Here is a 14617-nt window from a genome sequence, read left to right as displayed (position 1 = left end):
GGTGCGCGATCGCAGGAGATCCAGCAGGTAAGTAGAAAGGCACTTACCTCCTGATCCAGCAGTCCTCGCCTTCCTTTAACAAAGCAGTGAGGAAATGCAAACAAAACAGGAGCAATCAATTAATCAGAGGGGAGTAGGAATGGAGTGGAAGGCAAGGAGAGAAAGATGGGCAGAGCAGGAAGTGGAGAGGAGGGAGAAGAGAGAACAGGAGAGAAGGAGAGGAGGTGGAGGGGGTGGAAGTGCAAGGGAAGGAACGAGGAACAGCACAGAGGAAGGAGGCGCGGGTGAAGGATGTTTGGACGATTAGCAAAAATAATTTTTCAGCATCAGGTATGGTGCACGGCTCTGGAATGATGCACCTGATAATTAAAACCCAAGTGTGCTTGGGGCCCAGTGATCGACAACAGAGAGCTAACAAGCTGTGGCCACAGGGTATGAATATCTGCCCCAAATAACAAAGCTCAGAGAGCAGAGAAAGTGACAAAAATATTGCTTTAACTGTTGTATTCCTAACACAGATGAGACTGCACACAGGGAGGTTAAAGTAAGTGACCTGAGTCTTTATTAAGACCCTCCAGAGTGAGGAACAGGCCTTAGGGACCGGCTTATATATATAGTGCTCCCAAGGGATGCTGGGATTCCTTGGGACTTCAGGGGATGCGCTCCCTGGTGGCAGAACATGGGAGTGCATGCTTTACAGATACACAACATTAACAAGAACAGAAATAGAATTTTGTTGCAGTGCCCAAGAGCCTCATAATGTTGCTGGAGTTCCGTTGATCTGTAATGAGAACCAGTCATGTCCATGATGAAGTTCACCATGACATTATAGCACTACAATCCTCTTGTATTATCACATAATTGGAAGCCTGTAGTAAGGAAATTTTATGTATAATGAAAAGTCATCGACCTGAAACATTACTGTTTCGTCACCTAACCTGCTGAGTATTTCCAACATTCTCTGTTCTTATTTCAGATTTCAAGCATCCATAGTATTTTGCTTAATTTTTTATTTCCTTATTAAAAATTGAATTAAATGGAGAAAAAAGACTAATTATGTACAATCTATGTAGTGCAATACTGTGTAATTAATTCACTGTAATGAATCACCAAAAGAAAAAAGAAAAGACTTGTATTTATATTGCGCCTTTCACAACCTCAGAACATCCCAAAGCATTTTACAGCCAATGAAGTACTTTTGAAGCGAAGAGTACTCACTGTTGTAAGGTAGGAAACACAGCAGCCAATTTGTGCACAACACGTTCCCACAAACAACAATGTGACAATGATCAGATAATCGATTGTTAGTGATCTATATTGAGGGCCCAGACACCGGGGATAACTCACCCTGCTCTTCTTCAAAATAGTGCCATGGGATCTTTTACATCCACCTGAGAGAGCAGACAGGGCCTCAGTTTAACATCTCATCTGAAAGACAGCAGCCCTGACAGTTCAGTACTCCCTCAGCACTGCACTGGAGTGTCAGCCTAGATTTATGTGCACAAGTCCCTGGAATGGGACTTGAACCCACAACCTTCTGACTCAGAAGTGAGCGTGCTGCCCACTGAGCCACGGCTGACACCATAATCCTATGAGGTAGATCATACTCTGAGATACCAGGTCATATGATGCTAACTTAATAAAGAACTTGTGGCATCAAATCTGCCAGCTGTCAATGTTAGTTATGAAAAAGATCTATCTGAACATTGTAACTAATACTGCCGGCTCCCTGTGAATTACAGACAGCAATATAATCGTAAAATTCAGCTGATGATAAACCAGGTAACAATTGCTCTTCTAATTTATGATATCATCTGAATCTCTCCATTGAATACCTGCCTTGTCATTCCCTGGTACATTCAATGCCCTGTAAGCACCATCGGAGCAGGCCGGGGAGCAGAAGGAGCAGCGTGGCGGCCTAGCCCAGCAGTCTGAGCGGCCCCCGGTGTCATGTATTCAACTGTCATTGTAACCCATATATAAACTGACCGAAGTTGTACACCGTGAGAACACTGACCGCTAGGTGGTGAACTTGTGGGAGACACTGCTAACCTGGACTTTCAGGTATAAAAGAGGAAGCTCCACCCATCTTCATCACTTGAGGGGCTTGGTAATAAAGGTAACTGGTCACAAAGTGACCTTCTCTCAAGTATGGGCCTCGTGTGCATTTATACTGTATAGTAAGGACATATCATTGGCGACGATAAACTGGGATTTAAACCACACGAGCATGGCCACGAGCAGCACAGACAAGAGGTACTGGGCCCAAGTTTCCACATGATTCGCGCCTGATTTTTAGGAGCAACTGGTGGAGAACGGACTATTTTAGAAATCGCAATTCTCCACATTTTTTTTTCTGCAGTTCTAGTCAGGTAGAACAGTTCTAGTTTAGAACAGAATTTTTTCTTCAAAAGGGGGCGTGTCCGGCCACTGACACCTGATTTGAAAGTTTCCACAGTGAAAATGTACTCCAAACTAAAGTAGAATGGAGCCAGTGAAGATTTTTGTAGAACTGAAAAAACCTGTTGTACACATTAAAAAATCAGGCGCAGGTTACAAATTAGGCGTCCAGAACGAGGTGGGGGGGGAAGGAACTCATTACATTCGACAATAAATCCTTATTTATACTTCTACAAATATTATACAAATAAATCCAACCTGAATAAACATTTATAAGCCAAGAAAAGATTAAATAAACCATCTTCCTACCTGTGTGAAAGTGCTTCAGCCAGGGAGAATTCTGCAGCCGTTCGTGCCGCTGAGCGGGAGGGGGAGAGAGAGAGAGGGGAGGGAGGGAGGGAGAGAGAGGGGAGGGAGGGAGGGAGGGAGAGAGAGAGGGAGGGAGGGAGGGAGGGAGAGAGAGGGGGCGAGGGAGAGAGAGGGGCGAGGGAGGGAGAGAGAGAGGGGGGAGGGAGAGAAGAGGGGGGAGGGAGGGAGAGGGGAGGAAGGGAGGGAGGGAGGGAGAGGGGAGGAAGGGAGAGGGAGGGGAGGGAGGGAGGGAGAGGGGAGGGAGGGAGGGAGGGAGGAGGGGGAGGGAGAGGGGAGGGAGAGGGGAGGGAGAGGGGAGGGAGAGGGGAGGGAGAGGGGAGGGAGAGGGGAGGGAGAGGGGAGGGAGAGGGGAGGGAGAGGGAGGGAGAGGGGAGGGAGAGGGGAGGGAGAGGGGAGGGAGAGGGGAGGGGGAGGGAGGGAGGGAGGGGAGAGAGAGAGGGGAGAGGGAGGGAGAGAGGGGAGAGGGGAGAGGGAGGGAGAGGGGGGAGAGGGGGAAGGGAGGGAGAGAGGGGGAAGGGAGGGAGAGAGGGGGAGGGGAGAGGGGAGGGAGGGAGAAGGGAGGGAGGGAGGGAGAGGGGGGAGGGAGGAGGGAGGGAGAGGGGAGGGAGGGAGGGAGGGAGAGGGGAGGGAGGGAGGGAGGGAGAGGGGAAGGAGGGAGGGAGGGAGGGGAGGGAGGGGAGAGGGGAGGGAGGGGGAGAGGGGAGGAGGGGAGAGGGGAGGGGGAGGGAGGGGAGGGAGAGAGGGGAAGGGAGGGAGAGGGGAGGGAGGGAGGGAGGGAGAGGGGAGGGAGGGAGAAGGGAGGGAGAGGGGAGGGAGGGAGGGAGGGAGAGGGGAGGGAGGGAGGGAGGGAGAGGGGAGGGAGGGAGGGAGGGAGGGAAGGGGAGGGAGGGAGGGCGGGAGAGGGAGGGAGGGAGGGAGGGAGAGGGAGGGAGGGAGGGAGGGAGAGGGGAAGGAGGGAGGGAGGGAGAGGGGAGGGAGGGGAGAGGGGGAGGGAGGGGAGAGGGGAGGGAGGGGAGAGGGGAGGGAGGGGAGAGGGGAGGGAGGGGAGAGGGGAGGGAGGGGAGAGGGGAGGGAGGGGAGAGGGGAGGGAGGGGAGAGGGAGGGAGGGGAGAGAGGAGGGAGGGGAGAGGGAGGGAGGGAGGGGAGAGGGGAGGGAGGGAGGGGAGAGGGGAGGGGGGAGGGGAGAGGGGAGGGAGGGAGAGGAGAGGGGAGTGAGGGAGGGGAGAGGGGAGGGAGGGGGGAGAGGGGAGGGAGGGAGGGGAGAGGGGAGGGAGGGAGGGGAGGGAGGGAGGGGAGGGAGGGAGGGGAGAGGGGGGAGGGAGGGGAGAGGGGAGGGAGGGAGGGAGAGGGGAGGGAGGGAGGGGAGAGGGAGGGAGGGAGGGGAGAGGGGAGGGAGGGAGGGGAGGGGAGAGGGGAGGGAGGGGAGGGGGGGAGGGGAGAGGGGAGGGAGGGGAGAGGGGAGGGAGGGAGGGGAGAGGGGAGGGGGAGGGGAGAGGGGAGGGAGGGAGGGGAGAGGGGAGAGGGGAGGGAGGGGAGAGGGGAGGGAGGGGAGAGGGGAGGGAGAGAGGGAGGGAGGGGACGAGGGGAGGGAGGGGAGGAAGGGGAGAGGGGAGGGAGGGAGAGAGGAGAGGGGAGGGAGGGGAGAGAGGAGAGGGGAGGGAGGGGAGAGGGGAGGCAGGGAGAGGGGAGAGAGGGAGGGAGAGAGAGAGAGAGAAAGAGGAGAGGGGAGAGAGAGCGGGGGTGGGGGGGGGTCGGGGACAGGAGCGGGGGGGGGGGGGTCGGGGAACAGGAGCGGGGGTCGGGTCGGGTCAGTCGGGGGGGAGCGGGTCTCGGGTCGGGGCGGGGCGGGGAAGCGGGGTCTCGGGTCTCGGGTCTCGGGGGGGGGGGGGGGGAGCGGGTCTCGGGTCGGGGCGGTGGTGGGGGGGAGCGGGTGTCGGGGCGGGGGGGAGCGGGTGTCGGGTCTCGGGTCGGGGCGGAGGGAGCGGGTCTCGGGTCTCGGGTCGGGTCGGGTCTGGTCGGCAGGGGGGGGAGCGGGTGTCGGGTCTCGGGTCGGGTCTGGTCGGCTGGAGGGGGGGGGAGCGAGTGTCGGGGGTCGGGGCGGGGTGGGGGGGGCGGGTGTCGGGGGTCGGGGCGGGGCGGGAGGGGGGAGTGGGTGTCGGGTCTCGGGTCGGGTCTGGTCGGCGGGGGTGGGTGGGGGGGAGCGATTGTCAGGTCTGGTTGGGCGGGGAACAGGAGCTGGCCGTGGGAGGAGCCTCATTCACGCAGCCCCAGTGAGGCCATTGCGCCAGGGCTAGAGGCTGCGTGCTTCGGGCCCCTCCCACACAGTTCGGCGCCGGGAGCTACTGCACTTGCGTGCCGACTGTAGCGCGCATTTGCAGAGGTCCCGGCACTGTTTTCAGCGCCGGGACCTGGCTCCGCCCCCCCCACAGCTCGTGCTGACTGCGCCGAGGGCCCCAGGACCTATAAGTAGGTGGAGAATACCGAGGATTTATTTCGGCGCCGTTTTAGGCGCGAAAAACGGGCGCCCAGCTCGGAGGGGCGCCCGTTTTTTTCTTGTGGAAACTTGGGCCCATAGTGTTGGTGATGATTGGGACGACTTTATTGAGAGACTACAGCAAAGTTTCATCACTAAGGAATGGTTGGGACAGGATTCGGCCGACAAACGCAGGGCTCACCTCCTGATGGTTTGTGGATCCAGAACGTACTCCCTGATGAAGGACCTTCTAGTGCCAGAGAAGCCGGCGGACAAGACTTTTGAAGAGCTCAGTAAGTTGATCGGGGAACACTTTAAACCGGCGAGCAGCATGCACATGGTGAGACACTGGTTTTCCACGCACCGGCGGCGAGAAGGGCAAAGCGTTCCAGACTTTGTGGCAGATCTCCGGCGACTTCCAAGCCTATGTAAGTTCCCAGATGTAAGGAGCGCGGAGTTGCTGCGAGACTTTTTTATTGAGGGCATCGGGCACGCTGGGGTTTTCAGGAAACTGATTGAGACCAAAGACGTGACCCTGGAAATGGCAGCTTTGATGGCCCAGACTTTTACTTCAGGGGAGGAAGAGACCAGAATGATATTTGACAAAAATCTTGGTTTAAATGCAGCAAATGGACAGGGAGTCAACATTGTTAATGCGGCACACAGTTCTCCAAGGGCAATCGGACATGCCCGAGCATGTAGTCGAACCCGAAGGGGGAATTCAACAGAGGCAATGGCAAGCTGAATGGCGATTCATGCCATCGCAAGGGACAATGCGGCCAGTAATGGGGCCATCAACACCTGTCAATGGTGCGTTTAAGGACAGTTACGGAGACAGTCAGACGATCGACTGGTAATGGACCTTTTGTTTCCAACAATGGCTTATTTTGGAGGGGTGGAGGCAAACACACAGCTAGAGCTTGCAGGTATCAGCAATATACCTGCAGAAATTGCAACATCAGCGGTCACTTGTGCACGAAGCCTGCAGCCAGGTTGATGTACGAGGAGCACGGGCCCGATGTAAGCCCTACAAGGCCAAATGGACACTGGGAGAAATCGCTGGAAGCTGAAGTTCAGCGAGTTCATGTGGAGCACATATACAGTTCATACACCAGGACGCCACCGATAATGATGAAAGTGCTCCTCAATGGCATCCCAGTATCAATGGAGCTAGACACGGGGGCCAGCCAGTTCCTGATGAGTATCAAACAGTTCGACAAGTTGTAGGCGTCCAAGGCCAGGAGGCCAAAATTATTGCCGATTGATGCACAGCTACAGACATATACAAAGAAGATAATTCCGGTGCTCGGCAGCGCCACGGTAGTCGTGACCCACAAAGATTCGGAGAACAGGTTGCCACTCTGGATTGTCCCAGGGGACGGTCCCGCACTGCTGGGGAGGAGTTGGCTTGCTGTCATGAATTGGAAATGAGGCGATGTCAATGCAATTTCTTTTGTGGAGCGAGTATCATGCTCACAGGTCCTGGACAAATTTGATTCACTATTTCAACCCGGCATTGGCACTTTCATGGGGACCAAGGTAGTGATTCACATAAACCCGGACACCAGGCCAGTACACCACAAGGCCAGAGCAGTGCCGTACGTGATGCGGGAAAAGATAGAAGGCGAATTGGACCACCTGCTGAGGGAAGGCATCATCTCGCCAGTCGAATTCAGTGACTGGGCGAGCCCGATTGTGTCAAGGCGGATGGGTCGGTCAGGATATGTGGTGATTACAAGGCCACCATCAATCGGGAATCACTCCAAGACCAGTACCCGCTACCAAGAGCGGAGGACCTCTTTGCGACGCTATCCGGTGGCAAACATTTTTCAAAATTGGACCTGACCTCAGCTTACATGACCCAGGAGCTGGCGAGTGAGTCGAAGAAGCTGACCATCATCACGACACACAAGGGGTTGCTTGAGTATAACAGATGTCTGTTCGGGATTCGTTCGGCCGCCGCGATCTTTCAACGAAACATGGAAAGTCTCAAGTCGATTCCAAGGACGGTGGTTTTTCAAGACAACATCCTCATCACAGGTTGCGATACTGAAGAACACCTCCACAACCTGGAGGAGGTACTACATAGACTGGACCAGGTAGGTCTGCGACTGAAAAAGGCGAAGTGCGTCTTCCTAGCTCTAGGGGTAGAATTCCTGGGGATGAGGGTAGCAGCAGATGGGATCAGACCTACTGCATCCAAAATGGAAGCGATCCAGAGAGCACCCAGACCCCGTAATGCGACGGAGCTCCGTTTGTTCCTGGGGCTCCTGAACTATTTTGGCAACTTTCTTCCCAAATTGAGCACGCTGTTGGAGCTGCTACACGTGCTCCTATGCAAAGGTCGCGAATGGGTCTGGGGGGACAGCCAGGAAAGGGCTTTTGATGGAGCATAACAAATTGCGTGCTCTAACAATCTGTTAACGCTATATGACCCATGTAAGAAACTTGTTTTAACGTGCGATGCGTCGTCCTGTGGGGTCGGGTGTGTGTTGCAGCATGTTAATGTCAAGGGTCAGTTACAGCTGGTAGCTTATGCCTCCAGAAGTCTGTCCCAGGCAGAAAGGGGCTACGGGATGGTAGAAAAGGAAGTGCTTGCATGTGTATATGCAGTAACAAAAATGCACCAGTACATGTTTGGCAGGAAATTTGAGCTGGAGACAGATCACAAACCCCTTACGTCTCTTTTGGCTAGCAACAAGGCCAAAAATGCAAATGCGTCGGCCCGCATACAGAGGTGGGCACTCATGTTAGCCGCCTATGACTATACAATTCGGCACAGACTGGGCACTGAAAACTGCGCCGATGCACTTAGCAGGCTTCCACTAGCCACCACCGAGGGGGCAACCAAGCATGCTGCTGAGATGGTCATGGCTGTTGAAGCTTTCGAAAGCGAAGGCTCACCCGTGACAGCCCGTCAGATCAAAGTCTGGACTAATAGAGACCCACTACTGTCTTTAGTCAAGAAATGTGTCCTGAATGGGGACTGGACAGCCATGTACGGGGTATGCCCTGAGGAATTTAAACCATTTCACAGGCGTAAGAATGAACTCTCGATTCAGGCCGATTGCCTACTATGGGGGAACCGAGTAGTCATGCCCCAGATGGGCAGAGAGGCGTTCATCCAAGAACTCCACAAGGAGCACCCGGGCATTGTTATGAGAAGGCAATTGCCAGGTCACACGTTTGGTGGCCAGGGATAGATGCAGACCTGGAACTTTGTGTTCACAGGTGCAACGCGTGTGCCCATCTGGGCAATGCACCCAGGGAAGCCCCGCTTAGCCCCTGGTCACGCATCCATGTGGACTACGCAGGTCCTTTCATGGGAAAAATGCTTTTGGTTGTAGTAGACACCTACTCCAAATGGATCGAATGTGACATTCTCAATTCAAGCACATCCTCTGCCACGCTAGAAAGTCTACGGGCAATGTTCGCTGCCCATGGTCTACCGGACCTCTTGGTCAGCGACAATGGCCCGTGCTTTACAAGCATTGAGTTCCAGGACTTCATGGCAGACAATGGTATCAACCATGTCAGAACGGCACCATTCAAGCCGGCCTCAAACGGCCAGGCGGAACGAGCAGTGCAGATAATCAAACTGGGGATGCTCAGAATCCAAGGGGGTTCCCTACAAAGCCGCTTATCACGCCTCCTGTCGGCCAATAGATCCCGACCACATTCGCTCACAGGGGTTCCACCCGCAGAGCTGCTATTGAAAAGGACGCTCAAAACCAGGTTATCCCTCATACACCCCACCATGAAAATTATTGTTGAGAGCAGGCGCCGGTCACAATGTGACTACCATGATGGGAATGCGCGGGCACGATGTATTGATGTCAATGACCCTGTCTTTGTCCTCAACTACCTGATGGGCCCAAAAGGCTCGCAGGCACTGTGATTGCCAAAGAGGGGAATAGGATTCTGGTAGTTAAACTTACCAATGGACGAATCTGCCGCAAACACGTGGATCAAACAAAAAGGAGGTTCAGCAACCCCATAGAAGAAGCAGAGGAAGAACACGATGTAGAGTTCACTCTACCACAGGTGACCGAACACCGGAACCAAAGGGAGGAGAGCCAAGTCCGGACAGGCCCAAGGCACCGCAAACAGGAGACACTCAGGCCAGCACCCAACAACCGGAGCCCCAACTCAGGCACTCTACAAGGGAACGTAAACCACCAGAGAGACTTAACCTGTGATCCCAATAAGACTTTGGGGGGGGGGGGGGGGGGAGGTGATGTCATGTATTCAGCTATCATTGTAATCCATGTATAAACTGACCTAAGTTGTACACCATGAGTACACTGACCACTAGGTGGTGAACTTGTGGGAGACACTCCTAACCTGGACTTTCAGGAATAAAAGGGGAAGCTCCACCCACCTTCATCACTTCAGTGCTGGAATAAAGGTTACTGGTCACAGAGTGACCTTCTCTCAAGTATGGGCCTCGTGTGTATTTGTACTGTATAGTAAGGACATATCACCCAGCCTGCAAGCACCATCGGAGTGGCAGCCTATCCCAGCAGTCTGCGCGGCCCCCGGCCTGTGAGCACCATCGGAGCAGGCCGGGGAGCAGAAGAAGCAGCGAGATGGCATACCACTCCAGGGAGCAGCATGTGCTGGAGCAGGAGAGCAACAGCAGCGAAGAGGGACATCATCAAGGTCCAGGTCGGTGATTGGAGAGTGGGCAGGTACAGGAGGAGCAGCGAGGTCGGGGCGAAAGAGCGGCGAGAGAATGTAGAGGGTCGTGATCGGGGCCCAGGGGAGGCGTGAGTTCGGGGCCAGGGGTCTAGGGGCAGCACAGGTCAGCCCACACTGCGATGTGTGCGCGCTCGGTCTGTGCAGCAGAGCAGGCCTCCAGTCGTCCTGGTTAACCCTTGCCACTGGACCAAGACCTAGCTCTGTCAAGCCCTTGTGTGGCTGGTGTGCAAAGGTCACACGTTAAAAAAGTCCACGCCCAGGCGTCTTCCACCCTTCAACATGTAGTTCGGGATCTGGAATATTAGGTCCTTCATTGAAACACCTGGGAACTTTTTGACATGGAAGCAAGTCATCCTCGATTCGAGGGACTGCCGATGATGATGATGCAATGCCCTACACACAACACTTTATTCAGCTACTGCAGACTAAAACATTTATAAGATGCACATAACTCAAACGCTGTCACACAGCCTCTCTGCTGCATAAACACAAGCAGAAAATGTTCCTTCACGGCAACTATTCGCAATGTTATTGTCCACACCATGTGTCACAGGATACAGCGTTTTTGACCAGCATTGAGTCCGGATGTTTTGCGGATCACCCTAAACCTTCGGTGCTGTGGCCTATCGTGTTCACCATCAGCAATCTATCCCATTATACAGACTGCACTGAACTACTCAGGGATTCATGATGAAAAGCAAGAATGTTTAGTTTTCCCCTCCATAACTCATTTCTCAGATTGCAGAGCTTTCATTAGCAGGTCGTTAATTGCAGATAAAGCAGACTTTCCCCCAAATGTTCCTGAAATGAGGAAGTGCAGCCCTCGCTGTGTGCCAGCCAAGAGACCGTCAGGCAGTGAGCAGTTGGTGCAGGGCAGCCCATGCTCAGGCCCCCCACCCCCACAGGCACCCCACAGGCACCCCACAGACCCCCCCCCAGCCCCACGGGCACCAGGCAAATATACCCCCACCCCACACCCCACACAGTTACCTTTCTCGCAGGCCAGCAGGAAGAGCTTTTCATGGATGGTCGTCTCCTCCTTCACCTCCCGCACGTCCCTGAGGGAGAGGTATTTGTTGGGAGAGGAGCACTCGGTCTGGTACAAGCTGGCCATGGCCAGCGAGCGGCCTCCGCACAGCTCAGCGGCGACGGGCGCTCCACACCTAGTGCACGGCCCCCCGAGCTGCCCTATTTCACACGGATCCAATCGATGTTATTCCCGGGAGACGTCCCCGGCAGCAAGCGGTGACGGGTTCAGAGTGCGGCTGTGCGCATGGGCATTCTGCCTGCCTCTTCATGTCTCTCTCTATCTCCCCCTTTCTCGCTTTCTTCATCGCTCTCTTTCTCCCTCTGTCATTCTCGCTTCCTCGCTCTCGCTTCCCTTTCCCATTCTTCATCTCTTCTCTCTTTCTCCCCTTTTTCTTTCTTTCTCTCTCTCTCCCTTTCATTTTCTCTTTCTCTCTCTTCCTCGATCTTTCTCCCTTTTATTCTCCCTTTCTTTATATCTTTCTCAGTCACTTTCGCTCTTCCCTTTCTCCCTTTCTTTACCCTCTCCTCTTTATTAATCTCTCTCTTCCTCTTTCTCCCTCTTTATTTTTCTCTTTTCTTTCTCGCTGTCTCTTTTTTCTTCCTCTATCGCTTTTTCGGTCTCTTTCTCTTGCCCCCTCTCTAATTTATCTCTCTCCCTTAAGAAATAGTTGAGAAACAATACAGGTGCCATTGCACTGCTAGGTGTATTCTATAGGCCACCAACCTGTGAGAAGGATATAGAGGAGCAAATTTACAGGGAAATTACAGAGAGGTGCAAGAACTATCCTAATATAGACTGGGATAGTCATCGTCATAGGCGCTCCCTCGAACGAGGATGATTTGCTTCCAAGAGTTCACAGATGTTTCAATGAAGGACACGATGTTCCAGTCCTGAACTCCAATTGAGGGGGTGCAAGATACCTGTGCGTGGATTTTTTTAACGTGTGGTGACCGTTGCACACCAGCCACCACACGGGCTTGACAGAGTTAGGCCTTTATCCAGTGGAAAGGGGTAACCAGGACAACTGGAGACCTGCTCTGCTGCACGGACCTAGTGCGCACACATATCGCAGTGTGGGCTGGGCCCTCGCCTCTTCTGGGCCCTCATTCGCCACACCGCCGCCATGATCTCTCGCCGCTCCTCCGCCACAAACATTCACCGTTGAGTAATAGTGTAAAGGGCAGAGAGGGGGAAGAATTTCTGAAGTGCGTTCAGGAGAACTTTCTTGATCAGTACGTTTCTGGCCCAATGAGGAAGGAGGCATTGCTGTATCTGATTCCGGAGAATGAGGTGGGTCAATTGGAGCAAGATGTAGTCGGGGAAAGTTGTGGAATATTTTACAATACTCAACACAAGTCTGACATCGAGGTTACAAATGGTCTTTATTCGTACACGTGGGGAGACGTCCTGCTATCTGTCTTTAGCCAAGCCTCGCCAAATTGATGCAGCATATACATGATTTTTATACATTCAAATGTCACATTGTACAATGTCCCCGCCTACCTTCTAGAACATTCCATATTACATAATTTGTCTTCATTCCTGTTACTACCAGGTCTTCACCTTAGTTTAGATAACAGTTAGACAGTAGGCAGTTGTGATCAGCATTAGATAACAGTTAAACAATTGCTCTATAGATATTTGCGGTCATCAGTTAGCGTGACCTATGGCACATATGCTGTTGCAACCATTTGTTACTGGCAGTTGAGGTCAGCTCATTTAGCTTAATCATATTTTGCTTTATCTTGTTTAGCCTTGTCCATTGTTTCACCACACAAGCTGTTGTAGAAACATAGAAACATAGAAAATAGGTGCAGGAGTAGGCCATTCGGCCCTTCTAGCCTGCACCGCCATTCAATGAGTTCATGGCTGAACATGCAACTTCAGTACCCCATTCCTGCTTTCTCACCATACCCCTTGTCCAAGATGTCACTGGTTTCTTGCCACACAAGCTATTGCCCGAGTTGTTGTCTTATTTCTCCCTGTCTCCCTTGTGCTCCCCTTTCAATCCCCCCTTTTGGCCCTTGGCTATAATTGGCCCAATGTATCCACCAAGGGTCGTACTGAGTTTAAGTCCTGGTAGTCTGGCGAAGTTTGCTCCAATCTGTACATGTTCTCGTATACGGCTCTCCGTGTTTGGGCAGTTGCGACTTTTGCCAACTTTCTGATTCTTTGTCGCCTGCATTTGTAACAGCAGCTTGCTATCAGGTGTATAGTGATTATTACCTGGAGGGATACCAGGGTGTGGGTTACTATTCTTATCCAGGGATGTACCTGAACAGCATGCCCCAGTTCCATGCTATACTGTACCACGGGAGAGTGCCCAAAGTTTCAATGTCCTTCCCAGTTCTCCTGATTTCTTCTTGTGTCAGGTGGTATTGCTTCACCATTGTCTCCAGCCTATTTGCTAACTGGTTTAAGTGTTCAGGGAGTTTGGGGATTTTGGGTACCTCAGGAATTAGATATTCCCGCATTTCCCTTTTATCCCCTCCGTGGTATTGAATATCATCTGTCGTCTTTTGTATATTACTATCGATTGCTGCTATCCAATAGTGGTTGGTGTTTGTGGGTGGGAACAGAAGCTTGCCGTGTTAATCGGGCACACGAGGGGTCTGTTTTTCACTGGTAGTCACACAATACTTCCCCCTTACCTTGGCAATGCGGGTTGGCTCAAATTGGGCCTGCGTCACTTCTACAGTGTAATTTGTGTTAGTATTAAATCCGCATCGTGCCTGGGTTCCCTTTCCATACTCCTTGCATCCTGTCAGTGATAATCCTACCAGGGTCTCTCCTTCTTAATGGCATGGTTAAAGGTTGGGTAATATCTGATGTGTGCCTTTCCCTGATATACCCCTATATTTCCCAGTTTGTACAATGGGAACGGTTTTTGGCCCTCAGCCATGGCTTGGATGATCATGATCATTCCGAGGTACTGTGTGTGATTTGTCACACAATTCGTATCGGTGGGGTATACTCTGATCAACCTTCGGACATGGCATGCTGTCAGATTGCTTGGATCACTGGCCATGCCTTTTACTTCCTCGTTACTGATCCAGCTAGGGACCTCTCCCTGGTGCAGCTGGTCCAGATTGGCCCGGACTTGATCCATGCCCCATAGGCGTGACATAGCATTTTATTTTAATTTTCTCATTGGTTCTGTGTTTTGGTATCTATTAGCCGGTTGGTGGAACAGGGTTTCCACCGTGTTTGTACTCAGCTGGCTTCCCTTTTGAGCCTCGATGTTTGTTTGTGTAAATACCCACTTTAGTTTGTCGTTTAACCTTCCTAGCTCTTGGTCCACTGCCTCGCTATCTAGGATACTGACTAGTGAAGTTCCTGTGTTGAACACGGTGCCCACATCCCCCAGTATGCGCCTTTTCTTCCTGCCCCACTTTCTTTCTCCTTTACTACGTGTCCCCGACCCTTGGGCAACTTGGTCTGTAACAATTTTTTATCAGCGTTTTTATATAGCTGTTGGTTTTGAGGGTTACACGATGTTGGGAGGTATATCCATGCCAGATTTAATACCACATGGCGTACATTATCATACAATATTCTCCCATTGTCCACCAATATCAGCCCACCTTTAGGACCTGGGGTTGTCTCCAGCCACTCCCAGAGTTTCAATGTCGTGATGGTTGATA

At 52.8% G+C, this 14617-nt stretch overlaps 1 protein-coding gene across 1 annotated transcript in view; it reads right to left on the bottom strand.

Moving 5' to 3' along the window:
• trpc1 (transient receptor potential cation channel, subfamily C, member 1) overlaps positions 1-11193 on the bottom strand; it is a 112423-nt gene extending 101230 nt beyond the window's left edge. The window contains exon 1 of the mRNA XM_070883658.1: positions 10934-11193. Within this exon, the coding sequence (XP_070739759.1) occupies positions 10934-11057 (124 nt within the window). The 5' untranslated portion in view covers positions 11058-11193. The remainder of the gene's footprint in view (positions 1-10933) is intronic.
• Positions 11194-14617: the final 3424 nt, after the last annotated feature.

The sequence above is a fragment of the Pristiophorus japonicus genome, chromosome 6 (genome assembly GCF_044704955.1).
Source record: "Pristiophorus japonicus isolate sPriJap1 chromosome 6, sPriJap1.hap1, whole genome shotgun sequence".
Lineage (NCBI taxonomy): Eukaryota > Metazoa > Chordata > Chondrichthyes > Pristiophoridae > Pristiophorus > Pristiophorus japonicus.
This window is presented reverse-complemented; position numbering and strand designations above follow the sequence as displayed.